Genomic DNA, 13,254 nt, shown 5'->3' with positions numbered 1-13,254 from the left:
TTATTAATTTTAAAGTGTTTTAAATGTTTTAATTCCAGTTTTAGCCTTTTAAATAATTTTTTGTCGAGTAAAACGTACGAACTGAACTAATCTCACAACAAAAAATCAAAGTTAATTAATTTTTTGCCCGCTTGTTTGACACGTCAGGTGTCAAAACTGACGTTTAATGCCAAAGTTGAGGTTATACTAATACAAAATAATTAAATTAGCACCTTATTTGCATTGATTCCTTCAAATTACGACAAAATATAAGAGTTCTGGTCGTAATTACCAATTCCGAAATGATTTTGGAGTGTGTTTATGTCACAAATCGCATTATTTTTCGAATGAACATTGAACAAGACTCCTGGTCAAAGTTTAAGTAGTGAATAAATCGTTCCGTAGTCTTGTTTTGGAAAAATGAAACTCCTGTATTATAACACCGTTGTCCTTTTCTTACGCCAGTACAAAATCGAGACCAGGTAATGAGTGGTTCAAAACTTGAAAAAATAATTCGTATTTGTAGGCCAAATGCCGGGCCTGGGTTTTGGCTCATGCTCTTATTGCCCTCGGCCCTAATTATTTCAGTGGCCCAGCATCCAATTATCTCGACTTCCACTTACAAATTATCGTCGATTTTTTCATTAGGGTTGATTTTAACGTCGTTCACATTTATGCACCAAATATCACAAACAAGACTGAAACTTTTGAACATTTGGCTTGTGACAAGTTGCCTCATTGTGGCCGTTTTATTTAGGATATGTCTTCACAGAGGTAGGGTTTTAATTAGTTTAATAAATTCGCGGTAGTTTCGTTGTAATAATTAGTTCCCAGGAACGTAATCATGGCCTATTGTTGGAAATAATTGCGAGATTTTTTCAGGATGGCCGTTTTCGGTTTTTAGTGCCTTTGTTGCGACGTTTTTTTACCATAAACTCTACATTTATTTTTTACAAAAACTGCCGAAATGCTTCACATTGGGCGAAGCTGCGATTTGTACTCAAAGTTACACGCTTTTGTTGTATTTCACTTCGGTTAATGTTTGGCAATGGGTGAGAAAACCGGCCAGTAATGTTGTTCAAATGTCGACTCTCACAATTCAGGTATTTATTTATTCTTATCCGTTTTTTGGTCTAATTTTTGTGTACTTATAGCTGGGTTTGTTGGCAATATCGACAATCATTTTCCTGGCGTACAAATTGAGAATAACAAGTAGTTTTAAATTTTACTCTCTAACAGCGGCAAGTTTCGTTTTGATCGTTTTATTGCCGCTACAATTTTTAATGCGAATAAATCCGTTGTTATGGATTTTAAATTTAATTTGGGACGACCTTTTTGCGGTAAAACGCTCGTGTTATTTCGGCAAAAAATTATAATATTTATTTCAGAACATGGTTGTCGTTTATTGGGCTTTTTTCAGCATTATTGCTATAGCGGCCGTAAATCTCCGAATAAAAAAGGCCCAAAAGGCTTCAACTGCCGTACGAAAAATCTTCCATTTATTAACAGTCGCCGTTTTTATCCCTGGTCTTTTATACAACTGTTCCTTCCTCTATTTAGCCACAGGGGTGATCCTTGGAATTTTTTTCATGCTGGAGGTAAATTCGGCAAAATAAGTCAGTGGTTATTTACTTATTCTTTAGGTTTTGAGGGTGTTGAACATGCCACCCTTGGCCGAGGTTTTGCAAAACGGCCTTGTTGTGTTTTGTGACGAAAAAGACACCGGAATTATAGCTTTCACACCGATGTATCTCTTGGCAGGTTGTTCACTGCCTTTGTGGATCCACCCATCGCCTTGTGATGTTACAAATTCGGCGGTTTTTAATTTGTTGCCTTTGTTGAGTGGTTTGTTGACCATTGGGATCGGTGATACGGCTGCGAGTGTCGTTGGTTCAAAGTTTGGCAAATTTCATTGGCCAGGTGATAAAACCAATCAGAGAGAGAGAGTGATTAATTTTTGGTTTAGGTTCTAGGAAAACTATAGAAGGGACACTTGCGTGTATTTTGAGCCAACTTTTTGTCATATTTGCTTTTGTCTACTTAGGTTTGATTTAAGAGGTTTTTTGTGTAACTATTAACTTAATCCCAATTTTCAGATTACGTAAAATTGGTGACTTCTGTACAATACGTGAAGACTGTTTCCGCAGTAATTGTTACCTCGATTGTTGAGGCAAAAACTGATCAAGTTGATAATTTAGTGCTGCCATTTGTGATGTATTTATTTTTTATTGTGGTTTAGTTATGTGTCAATAAAGAAATTTTTATATTTTTTTTGCCCAAAATAAAAGCCTCAAAAAAAACCTCGCTCTTTGTTTTATACACTTTTCCATGTCTTTAGAACCCTCTTTTTACCTCAAAAATGCAAAAAAGGCAACTGGTTCAACTGATGTATTGGATATATTTCTTTAATTATGCTCTCGATTTTCGGTACTCGGAACATTTATCGAGCAATAACTCCGGAACTATTAGAGATAACTCTAAAGTTTATTATCGTTCGAAAGCTCTTTTAATTATCTATCTTTTTCAAAAAAAATCATTGTTCTCCGGTTAATAGTTTTCGAGAAAATTGGAAATAAATGCAAAAATAGGAAAAATTTATATAAATAAATCATAACTAAAAAACTATTGGGAATTTTGCGATTCGATTCCCCGGATCATTTTCCATAACTTAGAATCAAAATAGTTCCACTTTTTCGAATAGTTTTGCCGTTGAGTGATCCGAGGCAGTTACCTTCACTAAAATGAAAAAAATCTCACTCTAGCAAAGTTTCATGGACTTTTCTATGCTTTTACAACTCTCTCGAGTTGTTAGAATTACAGTAAGTCAATAGAATCGACTTTTCTAATGTTTGCGAGAATTTTGTCAATTTTCGCGGTACCCGGAACATTTATCGAGCAATAACTCCGGAACTATTAGAGATAACCCTATGAAGTTTATTATCGTTGGAAAGCTCTTTAAATTATCTATTTTTTTTTTCAAAAAAGAACATTATTTTCCGACTAATAGTTTTCGAAAAAATTGTAGAATAGATAAAATGAAAAAAAATCATATCTCAAAAAGTAATGGGAATTCAGCGACTTTCTTGACGCCACTCAATTCTCCGGATGATTTTACGTGGGTTTACATAAAAATAGTTACATTTTTGACATTTTGTCGAACAGTTTTGCCAAAATTGAAAAATAAAAAAAATAAAAATAGTAAATTTTGAAAGTGAAACCGCTTGAAACCTATCCTTTCTGAAAGATTTTAATGTGCTTTTAACAATGAAATAAGCCGTCTTCTAGCCTTTTGCCGCAATTAGCGTCTGAAAATTGAGGTGTTTTTTTTTAGAAAAATACTTAAAAAAAATCATAACTCAACTAAAGTCCTAGAGCAGCTTAAAATCTGATCTAGTGTTCTATTTGATAATTTCTGAAAGGTGTCACTCAGTCCGTGTCATTTACGTTAGAAATTAAGAAAAATGTCAGTAATTAAATAATCATGTTGGAAAATTATTTGATCGAAATTTGCATAATCCTCGTCCTCTTGGTCATATTGTACTTTTTCGTGGGTTGGTTTTGCCGCTGCAACACCAACGAAAAAATGCTCTGCACCTACGGCTACAGCGATTCCGACGGTAAGTCCCCCAGCCCAAGCCGCCCCCCACTGACTTCCCCCAGGCCCCAACACTTGGAAATACCGCTTCCAAATCCGTGGCGAGAACCAATCCCCCATCAACATCCTCTCAGTCTGCGCCGTCGTTGTCCCCACCGAAACCATCGCCCCTTTGGACTTCACCAGCGAGTACCACATCACCCCCCAGGAGATGAAGCTGCTCAACGACGGCTACACCGTTGTGATTTACAGCACTTGGTCCAACGGGCGCAAACCCACCGTTTGTGGGGGCCCCTTGTGCGACGAATACAAGCTGTTTAGTATCCGCTTCCGGTGGGGGCCCAACGACGAGGAGGGCTCCGAGCACATGATCGACATGCGGCGCTACGCCATGGAGCTCCAAGTCACTTACAACAAATGCTCGTGCAAGTGCACGGATATGGCCAAGTCGATCAAAACTTGCGCTGTGATCATCATTAGTTACATGTTTGAAGTGCGTCCACTTTTTTGAAAATTGCGATTTTATTTGGGAATTTTCAGGTGACTGATGTCGACAATCCCTATCTTGAGACAATAATACAGGGGTTGCGACACATACAAAACCCCTGTTGCAGTTATTACATCAGGCCGGTTCCGGTCAGTTTGTTAGCTCCGGTTTTTACGCGACGATATTTTTCTTATATTGGCTCCCTGACCTATCCTCCGTGTACTGAGGGCGTTCGCTGGATTATTCAGCCGGAGCCTTTGGCCATTTCCTCGCACCAGATAAGACAGTTTAGGCGGCTGATGGGCTTCAATGGTTATATCTTGAATAATACGCGACCCGTTCAAAATGCCAACAACAGAGACGTGATTTTCTATGAATAAAATGTAGGGGTTTGGTCAAAATTGTCTCGTGGTTGTTTCAATAAATTATGCATGGTGGTGTTTTGATTTTTTTAAATACTTTAAACCTTAACAGATTCCGAGCAGAATTTTCGTTTTGTGAATTAATTATGAATACCTTTTGGTCCTTCCATGATCCTAAATCCTAATACAAGTCGGTTTTAAACCAAAATTTATTTCTAAAAAGCAGATTAAAAAAATTGAAGCGCTTCGAGAGATACCGTCTCGGTGCCAAATCGTTATAAATTAATTTAAATCCAACCAATTCACTAATTACTTGGAAACAGACTGAGAAAAACTACCAATAAAAAAAAGATTTTTTTTTTGCGCTGTGTCCCGTATTTTTCGAGACGTTGCGAATACGGTTCAAGATACAAGAAGACTGTTAGGAAGAAATTTGTAGAAAATTGAATTTCCCATAAAAAAGTCCCCGAGACCATATTTCTATCGTCAACAGTTTAGGCCCCAAAACGTTCAAAGTCGCTGAAACGACGGATTCGTTTCATTTTAACTAACGGAAAGTTAATTTATACCTAAACTGTAGAAAATAGAAGTATGGTGTCGCAGATTTTTTTATAGGAAATTTAATTCTCTACAACTTAGTTCCTCACAGTTTTTTTGTATCTTCAACCGTGTTCCCAGCGTTTTGAAAAATGTACGACGGTGCGTAAATTATTGTTTAGAATTATCAATTTACGTTCCACATTATATTTTTGCGAACAGTGCGAATATGGTGGAAGATACAAAAAAAGTGGAAGGAACAAAGTTGTAGAGAATAAAATTTTCTACAAAAAAGTCCACAACACCATATTTTTATCTTCAACGGTTTAGATATAAATACTTGACCACCGGCAAAATGAAGCAAATCCGTCGTTTGAGCGTCTTTGAACAATTTTGGGGCTTAAATGGTTGAGGATAGGGATATGGTCTCGCAAATTTGTTTGTAGTTTTTTGTTCTTGATTGTATTTTTTTAGTATTTTTCTTTTGTATTTTATCTACTGTTCTTATTTAAAATATTTTGTTTTTTGATTATTTTTCTTTTCTCTAAAGATTTATTTTTTATGTTCTTCACTTTTCTTTCTCTCTTTTTGCCTACTCGGTCTTTCTGTTTCTTTTTTTGCGTAATTTTGTTTTTTTTTCGCTTTACATCTTTCACTTGTCCGTGCTTTATTCACTTTCCCGTTTCATGTTTGTCTGGTTATTTAACAGTAGTTTCGTCAGTATAGTTTAATTTTTGTTTGTTTTTTTATTATTTTTTACTTTTGTGATTAGTTCTATTTTATTGTATATGTTTTCTGTCCTTTCATTATTTATTTTTTTATGTTTACATTTTGTTTATATGTAGCATTTTGAAAAATATGGAGCAGAGTACAAGTTTTAATTTTTTTGTAAATATAGTTTACGATAAAATGTTTGTATTATGTTTACGTTTTACTATTGAGAATTTAATGCTCTATCTGCCTGTTTTTTTTTGTTTTGTTTAGATATCCGTAGTTTTGAACTCTTAAGACCTTCCGATTTGTATGAAAAATTTTATTTTTTTAAATTTTGAATAAGCACCTGTTTGCTTTGTTCCCATTACAAGCTCAATAATTGTGACACAGGAATATGCTTGCGAATTCGTTTTAATTAATTTGTTCAATCTTAGTCACGGAATAGATAGCGGACTTGATCAAAACATTGTCTAGAAGCACTCGAGTCCGATAATAAAAATTCTCTGATTTAGATTTAGAATCCAGCATGATTATTAATAATTAATAAAAAAAAAACGACAAGTAAAAGTTTTATGGTTCATTGTTGTGGTCGCCAAATAAAATAAACCAAATCTGGAAACTATGAATTTATTTGTAATAAACTGGTTACATAATGTTAAAAAGTTATGTAATAAAATAATACTGAAATTATTCGCTCATTTTGTGCGATCTTGCGTAAATGATGTCGAGTTTTTTATGCGCTGGGGGCGTCTGAATCGGTCGTACATTTTTAACAATGTTGTGTCTTTCACAAGGAGTCGATTTCATTTTCCTGAACTCTGAAACCTGGGAAAGGATTAGCGAGGTTTTTTCACGGTTTCGTCTTACTTGTTCGCGTGAGACGTGAATGGGCGTCGGATAAATAATCCAAGTGACGCTCTCGGTGTATGGCTCTGTTGTCAGAGACCCCTGATATGTATAATAGCCCTTGCATTGGGCCGCCTCTCTGATCCAAGTCAAACAGTCTGGAAAAAATTGTTAATTCGGGATAATTTCTCCGTTTGGTAAAATAGTACCGCTGGGAAGACTGGTCGTCGAGTTGATTTTATCGATCTTTTTCACCGCTTCTGTCATTTTGTTGAAACACGGATGTTCGTCGTCATCTGTGGCTTTAAGAAAAAACGCCACAACGGCGAGCCCGTCATGCCTGTCGGCCGCGTTTTTAAAATCCCCGTACTTTTTATTGTAGTGAACGGCATGCGCTTCCATTGAGAACCTAAAAAACTACAATTGCCGCAATAACCGGCCAAAACCGGAAACACCTACGCTTGTCCTTCGAAAATATGTTCACATCCGCTGTGATCATCGTCGCTCCAATGGAAATGCAATTGTTCGAATATGTACTGGTCCTCGTGCAAGGGGCCCCCGACCAGGACCGGCATTTCGCGGTTTTGGAACCGGAGAGTTGCTGAAATTTTTAAACTTGAACCGGGATTTTTTCACCAAAGACCACACCTGTGAAGCCGTTGTTGTTCAAAGTGGCGTCGCCCCCGTGGTCCCAGTGCCCGTGGAACTCTAAGGGCTCGAAGTGGTCGTATTCGTTGGTCTCGTCGTGCTTCAGCTCGATGGGGGACTGGACCTTGTGGAGGCGCCATTCGGGAACTGTTATGTGAGCGTCTTCGTCGACTGGAGTTCGGAAAAAATAAGTTTTTGGAGAATTTTGAATGCGTTTCTATTTTTATTATTTATTTTATTATATTTTAATAACTAAATAGTTTCGGTCTCGGCCTCGGTAAATAAAAATTCTATAAATCAAAATTTTGAGTCATTTTTAATTTTTTTAAATAAATGATCATCAATGGGGAATCTTTAATTGTCCGTTGTAGAGAGGTGTCCACTAATGGGAGGTGGAAATTTTAATATAGGTTTTGTTACGTTCTTACAAAAATGTCCCTTGTGAAGAGCTGTCCGTTATTCGGAGGAGTCCGTTAAGGGAGGTTTCACTGTATGAGTATATTCCTTTATTTTTCTGTTAGCTAAGTATAAAAAATCAAATGCGTACCTAATGTAAGAAATAAAATAAAAAATAATAAAAAAAGGACTTTATCTTTCGTTCTTTCTTACATTTCTCTGACCGTATCTGCAGCGTTATTATAGGACGGAGCGCAAATTTTAAATTTCTATTAAATTTTAGGTACGCAATATTTCTGGTAATTTTTTCTTATTTTATTTATCAGAATTAACTAAGAATACGTAACTTGCCAGCCGATCATATCTTCGAATAAATTCGAAAAGTGTGGAATTTCTCGCACCACGAGGAAAATTTTTACTTTCCGTTGTTTGTCTTTGAATGAATTCTATTTAAAGACCAATATTTATCGGATTTTACTGACCTAATATTTATATTTTCGGCGTTATCGTGGTCAATTATTTATTTATGGTACTAAAATACTAATCCATAATTTTATGGTTTTACGTAAATTTTTTATCATTACAAAGAAAGGCGTTAAAAATAAAAACATTTAAAAAATGGAGCGTGATAAAGGCACATCTATAAAACAATTTCACGAGAAATTGCTCAAATTTTAATCTGAGTAATCCCCCTTGTCACTGATAAGATAATCGCAGGTAATACATCACAAACCCATTTGATAGACACCGTAAATTTATCAAAAAAAGGTACTCAATTACTCATTTACGCGCCAAATCGCGAATACAATTCTTGTTGCAAAATTTTTAATTTATTAAAATTTATTAAAAATTTTTGATATTTGTGACCGCTTAACGAAACTAATTAGCAGTAATTTGAACAAAAAATTACCATTTTGGGCGAAATTGATTTCTTCTGGCTCGCACAAGCACTCACTTTTCGTAAAGCCAGCAATCACAGGTCCGGTCATTTTAGCTTAGGTAATTTTATTCGCGTGCATCAAATGGTTAAGCACGGGTAAACTAAACTTGACCATAACCGAGTTGTGGTTTATAAGTGTCATTGGCATCACTCAGTAGCGGTTGCGCACGAAAGAGATACATAAATTTTGGAAAATGATATATGTCTACGCAAATAAAGATTTTGTTGATAAATAGTGAAAAAATGTCTACACAGTTGCGTCAATTGTCATGCAATGAGATGAGATTTCCAGATAAATATTTATCCCGAGTAAAGTGCAAAAAAGTGGATTTCCTTAAATGATTTATTCATTAATTACCCATTTGCCTTGAATTTATTTATGGGTTTCACGCTAGACACCATGAAACAATGGATAAATAAATGCTGAATTAATCCCGCTTATTCAACAAAAACAAACAATTTCACAAAAATGCTATTAAGTAAATTGTGGAAGTTTTGCCGGAATTGGGTCAAAATTAAATAAATTTAGGTGACACCAATTGTGCCCACTGTTAGTCATCAATTTACTTTCCGTGTGATACAATTTATCTAATTAGAAAACACGTGATTGCAAGTAAAAATGAATTAGCCAAGGTCGGACCGGACTCACAAAGTCATCTGAAGCGAAGATGACCTAAAGCATAAACCGAATTAAATTATCGCAAAAACGTGATGATTGCTAATTGAGATTTACTCAAGCAGAAACGAAAAATGCGTTCACCTTGTAATAAATTTATTCAAAAAATCAAATTTTTACGACAATTGAAACAATGCATGAATCAATAAAACAGCGTAATGAAATATTCACCGACTCACCTGAACCTTTCGCTTGCATTTTTCCAAACTTTCTGGCCGTCGTTCGTATTGAGACCAAACAAATTTGTGCTAAAGATTTATGATGGTGGTAAATGTGTCCCAAAAAGACAACACTCTGTATGGGTGGAGAGGATAAAACGTACAAAAATCGAATTCATGGAAAGGAGTATTGATATTGGACTAGATAAGTGATAAATAATTGAAAAATGCAAATGAGTTGACAGGTCAGGAGAGGAAAAAGTCAATAATAGTTTTCATTAAGCGTTTTTATTAATTCAATGTTTTTCGTCTTGCGATTTAACTTCGCTCAACGTCGGGTACGAAACGACATATTTAAACGACTCTAAAGTGTCAACAAGGGCATCAACAGCATTCCCCAAAGAGGAGTAAACAATGAGATATTGTTTATATTTATAATCATTCAACTCTTCTTTCGACAAATCCCTTTTCTTGACTCCCGCATTGTCGACCACTTCGTCCTCACTTTCCGAAAAATAGACAAACTGTTCTTTATACGGATTGAAACTTTCGATTGAAATCTCCTTTTTTATGTTCTCCCTCGACTCGACCTTCTTCTTTTTCTTCCCTTTATCCTTACCCTTGTGTTTATCACCTTTATCTTTCTTTTTCTTCTCTTTATCACCTTTACCTTTCTTCTTTTCTTTATCCTCTTTACCTTTCTTCTTTTCTTTACCGCCTTTACCTTTCTTCTTCTTGTCTACTTCACCAATAGTTTTGTTAAAATAAATCGTATACAACGCCTCAGCGTCGTCACTCGGCACATGTCTCAAAACCTTCGGCTTTTTTTTCGCATCGTATGGATAAACCTCCCTTAGCGGAACAGTAGGAATATAATGATGCTCAAAATACTCATAGACCAATCTCTCCGGAAGTTCATTGGTCGGCAAAAGCCTGTTTTTGACGCGTGGATAAGTTCTAGTTGAGTTCAAACCAATTTCAAGTTCAAGTTCGTTTAACGAGTGGCACATTTTACCAAAATAGGCACTCAGAATAGAGTGACACGTCAAGTATTTCTCCCTTTGTGTGTTAATAATGACGGGGGAATCGAATTTTCGGACCACGTCCCAAACCTGGGCTTGGTTTGAATATTCGAACGGTTCGGGTTTAACCACCGGTTTGGTTTCTTCGACGGGTTGCGACGTCGATGATTTACTTGATTTTGTTTTTTTGTCTGATTTCTTGTCTTTCTTTTTCTTCTGTTTCTTTTCCTTTACTTTGGTTTCAATTTTTTTGGGGGGTTCCTGAGCCCCCTTTTCAATTTTTAAGATGTGTTCAACCAGTTCTAGCATTTTATTATCAAGGTAAATAATCGTATCTTTACGATGTGCTAACTTTGTTAAACTACGAATGGAAAAGTCCCACTTCTCTTCTCCCGACTTGACTCGATCGTAAATTTGGTTCAGTTCTTTTACAAGTTTTTCGTCGTAGATGAATTGTGGTCGTCCCATTGAAAAATTCGCAAGTTCGAATAATTCTTTCTCTCCGTAAACGCAAACTTTAGGCGGAGTCTCCTTATACTGGATCGTTTTCAAGCAATCATCCAAGAGATTTTTAATTAGTAAATTCCTAGCTTTGATTTCAATTAATTTCACGGTCGTGTCAATTTTTTGTTGCAAGTTTTTGAAACACGAGTACGCATTTAACACCAAAATTACGCGGAAATCGTCGCTCCACAGGGCCGGTTGAGTGCGAATTTCCCAATTTTCCGAATACGTCCCTGGCCGGTCCGTTTTGAACCAAATCGGGATTTCCGCCCTCATTCCGGGCAAAATCACGACTTGTTTCCGGTCAAAATAAAACCTGAAACTTTCCCTCGGCTCTTCCCGAAACAAACGAAACTTTTCCAGTTTTTCAAAACTAATTCTCAATGTTGCCAAACCGCAATTATCAAAGATTAGAAACTGGGAAACTGCCTCATCACCCGAAATATCAAACTCGAAATTCAGCCAAATTTTCCTCGTGTCGTGTTCTTGTCCCACATCGAGCCCGTTAATTTTCAAATCGAGACGTTTCGTCTCGTTTGCAACTCCCATCATGGGTTCTTCTATTCCAACTTCGCTCACTTTTGTCGTTTCACTCGCTACGTCCGCATGATCCCCACTCTCCTCGTTTGCAATTTTTGAGCCAATCACAACCAAGTGTTGCAAATCGGGCCAATGCGGGACGATGTGCGCGACTTTCTCCGCCCATTTAATAAATTGCTCGTAACGGTATTGGCTATTTTGCCAGCGCTTATAAATGTTGCGCGTCCCGTTTAAAATATTTTTTTCGTTTCGAATTACAGTCGGTACCCCTTTGTGCTCGATGGGGGGTATTTCGTACCCCTCTTGTTTCGTTTTCACGGCGAAATAATCAGGTTCGCACGGACAACAGGGGTGTTTCCGGGGGAGGGCAAAAGGGAGGTGCCAAAAGTCGGGCTTTCCCCGGTATTTGTCGAATTCCGTCGGGATTTTTGCGCTGTCGAGGGCTTGTTTTTCCTCGTTGATGCTGCGGAGACCTTCGGAGTAGTTCACGAGGAGGTTTCCGGGCTCGCGGTGTAATTTCCGGGCGATGTTTGCCTGGACTTTTCGCCATTCTTGCGTCCAAGTTGACCAATTTTTGAGCGGATTTTCGATTTTGTCACAATTTTCGTGGTCGCCTGACATTTTAATTTCCAGTGTCAGGGGAGTGTCAGTAAATTTCTTGTGCTAAATCAATGGACGGTGAGACCCGAAGCCAGCGTAGCCAACGGAGCATACGCAGCCAAGGTTTAATAAATACAAATAAACACTTTGATGGATTTTTAAAAATTAGGGGAATATCCTGCCGATGGGCCCCGCTATATCCAAACACTCACCGACACTGAAACCGTCTACGAATCACCGATTGACATAAACATCAGCAAAACGAAGGAGATCCAGGTGCCCCCCTTGACGTGGCACCACCTGGACTTGCCCCCCAAAAAAATGAAAGTCACTAATTCGGGCTACACTTGTACGTGCTGACCCCCACAGATTTTTAATATTTTTTTCAAAGTTTCTTTTAGTAATTTTGAGCGCGAAATGGCACCAGGAGCGGCCCTACATATCTGGAGGGCCCCTCCTTGGTAATTACGTCTTCTCCCAATTGCATTTCCATTGGGGAAAGAACGATGGAGAAGGGAGCGAACATACCATAGATGGGGTCCGCTACCCCATTGAAATGCACGTGGTCTTCTTCAAAGCCAATTATCTGACTCAAGAATCGGCTTTGAAGGAGAAAGACGGGATTGTGGTGCTTGTCTACATGTTCAAAGTGAGTTAACAGTAGACTAAGCTATGCATACCTGTTTAGCTCCAGGGTGGTAAAAACGAGGCGTTTCAAGTCTTGATCGACCATGTTATGGAGGTCCAAAAGCCGCACACTTCGCGGAAACTGAACCCTTTGCCTTTGAGTTACTTTGTGAAGAAGTTTGAGCAGGATTATTTGTTGTATTGGGGTTCTGTGACCACAACTGTGTGTCTTCACTATATTTTGTGGTTGATTTCACGGGAGCCGATGGGGGTTGCAGCTGAACAAGTAAGGTAGGGAAGTGGAGGGATTTTTGATTCCTTGGGTTTCAGGTTGACGAACTGCGCTCGATGCTGGACGCCAATGAAGAGCTTTTGCAAGGGAATTTTCGGGAGGTTCAGTCGGGGAGGACCCAGGTTTTTCACGCGAATCCGTCCGGGTCCAAGTATGCAACACTGCTTGCTCTGCCATAATCAAATAGTTTTCGTTCGGTATTCTTCTTTATTCAGACATGTGTAAATTTTCTAATGAAGTTCTAGTATATACATATTGCATTATACAACTTTTGTACATAAATAAAGATTACATTAGTCAGGTAGTGCTTTTTCATACAAATTATGCTACA

General features: G+C 37.5%; 5 protein-coding genes across 7 annotated transcripts; 3 read left to right on the top strand and 2 right to left on the bottom strand.

Annotated features, from left to right (window-relative positions):
- Positions 1-43: 43 nt before the first annotated feature.
- On the top strand, positions 44-2,248 carry Dolk (Dolichol kinase). Its single transcript, XM_008202807.3, has 8 exons — positions 44-461; positions 506-753; positions 862-1,082; positions 1,134-1,319; positions 1,368-1,577; positions 1,623-1,899; positions 1,946-2,023; positions 2,076-2,248. Exons 1-8 carry the CDS (start codon positions 400-402, stop codon positions 2,216-2,218), a joined length of 1,425 nt encoding a protein of 474 aa, XP_008201029.1. The 5' UTR covers positions 44-399; the 3' UTR covers positions 2,219-2,248.
- A 1,111-nt stretch (positions 2,249-3,359) lies between these two features.
- On the top strand, positions 3,360-4,503 carry LOC658485 (carbonic anhydrase 1). Of its 2 annotated transcripts, none has more exons than XM_964869.4 (3): positions 3,360-3,596; positions 3,640-4,067; positions 4,115-4,503. In XM_964869.4, the coding sequence occupies exons 1-3, from the start codon at positions 3,461-3,463 to the stop codon at positions 4,439-4,441; spliced, it is 891 nt and encodes a 296-aa protein (XP_969962.1). In that variant the 5' UTR covers positions 3,360-3,460; the 3' UTR covers positions 4,442-4,503. The 2 variants fall into 2 exon arrangements, with proteins under 2 accessions (XP_969962.1, XP_064212472.1); XM_064356402.1 differs by having other exon boundaries at positions 3,361-3,596; positions 3,640-4,060; positions 4,115-4,219.
- A 1,782-nt stretch (positions 4,504-6,285) lies between these two features.
- CAH3 (Carbonic anhydrase 3) lies at positions 6,286-9,505 on the bottom strand. Of its 2 annotated transcripts, none has more exons than XM_015985077.2 (6): positions 9,360-9,505; positions 7,169-7,339; positions 6,980-7,121; positions 6,730-6,929; positions 6,542-6,678; positions 6,286-6,499 (listed from the first exon to the last, which is right to left on the bottom strand). In XM_015985077.2, exons 1-6 carry the CDS (start codon positions 9,376-9,378, stop codon positions 6,362-6,364), a joined length of 807 nt encoding a protein of 268 aa, XP_015840563.1. In that variant the 5' UTR covers positions 9,379-9,505; the 3' UTR covers positions 6,286-6,361. The 2 variants fall into 2 exon arrangements, with proteins under 2 accessions (XP_015840563.1, XP_970034.2); XM_964941.4 differs by lacking the exon at positions 9,360-9,505 and adding an exon at positions 8,475-9,052.
- A 129-nt stretch (positions 9,506-9,634) lies between these two features.
- Positions 9,635-12,025, bottom strand: LOC658647 (MYCBP-associated protein). Its single transcript, XM_965012.1, has one exon. The coding sequence runs from the start codon at positions 12,023-12,025 to the stop codon at positions 9,635-9,637; it is 2,391 nt and encodes a 796-aa protein (XP_970105.1).
- Positions 11,991-13,224, top strand: LOC658710 (carbonic anhydrase 3). Its single transcript, XM_008202813.3, has 5 exons — positions 11,991-12,127; positions 12,174-12,353; positions 12,406-12,653; positions 12,693-12,917; positions 12,962-13,224. Exons 1-5 carry the CDS (start codon positions 12,076-12,078, stop codon positions 13,100-13,102), a joined length of 846 nt encoding a protein of 281 aa, XP_008201035.1. The 5' UTR covers positions 11,991-12,075; the 3' UTR covers positions 13,103-13,224.
- The last annotated feature ends 30 nt before the right edge of the window (positions 13,225-13,254 follow it).

Source organism: Tribolium castaneum, chromosome 4, assembly GCF_031307605.1.
Source record: "Tribolium castaneum strain GA2 chromosome 4, icTriCast1.1, whole genome shotgun sequence".
Classification (NCBI taxonomy): domain Eukaryota; kingdom Metazoa; phylum Arthropoda; class Insecta; order Coleoptera; family Tenebrionidae; genus Tribolium; species Tribolium castaneum.
This window is presented reverse-complemented; position numbering and strand designations above follow the sequence as displayed.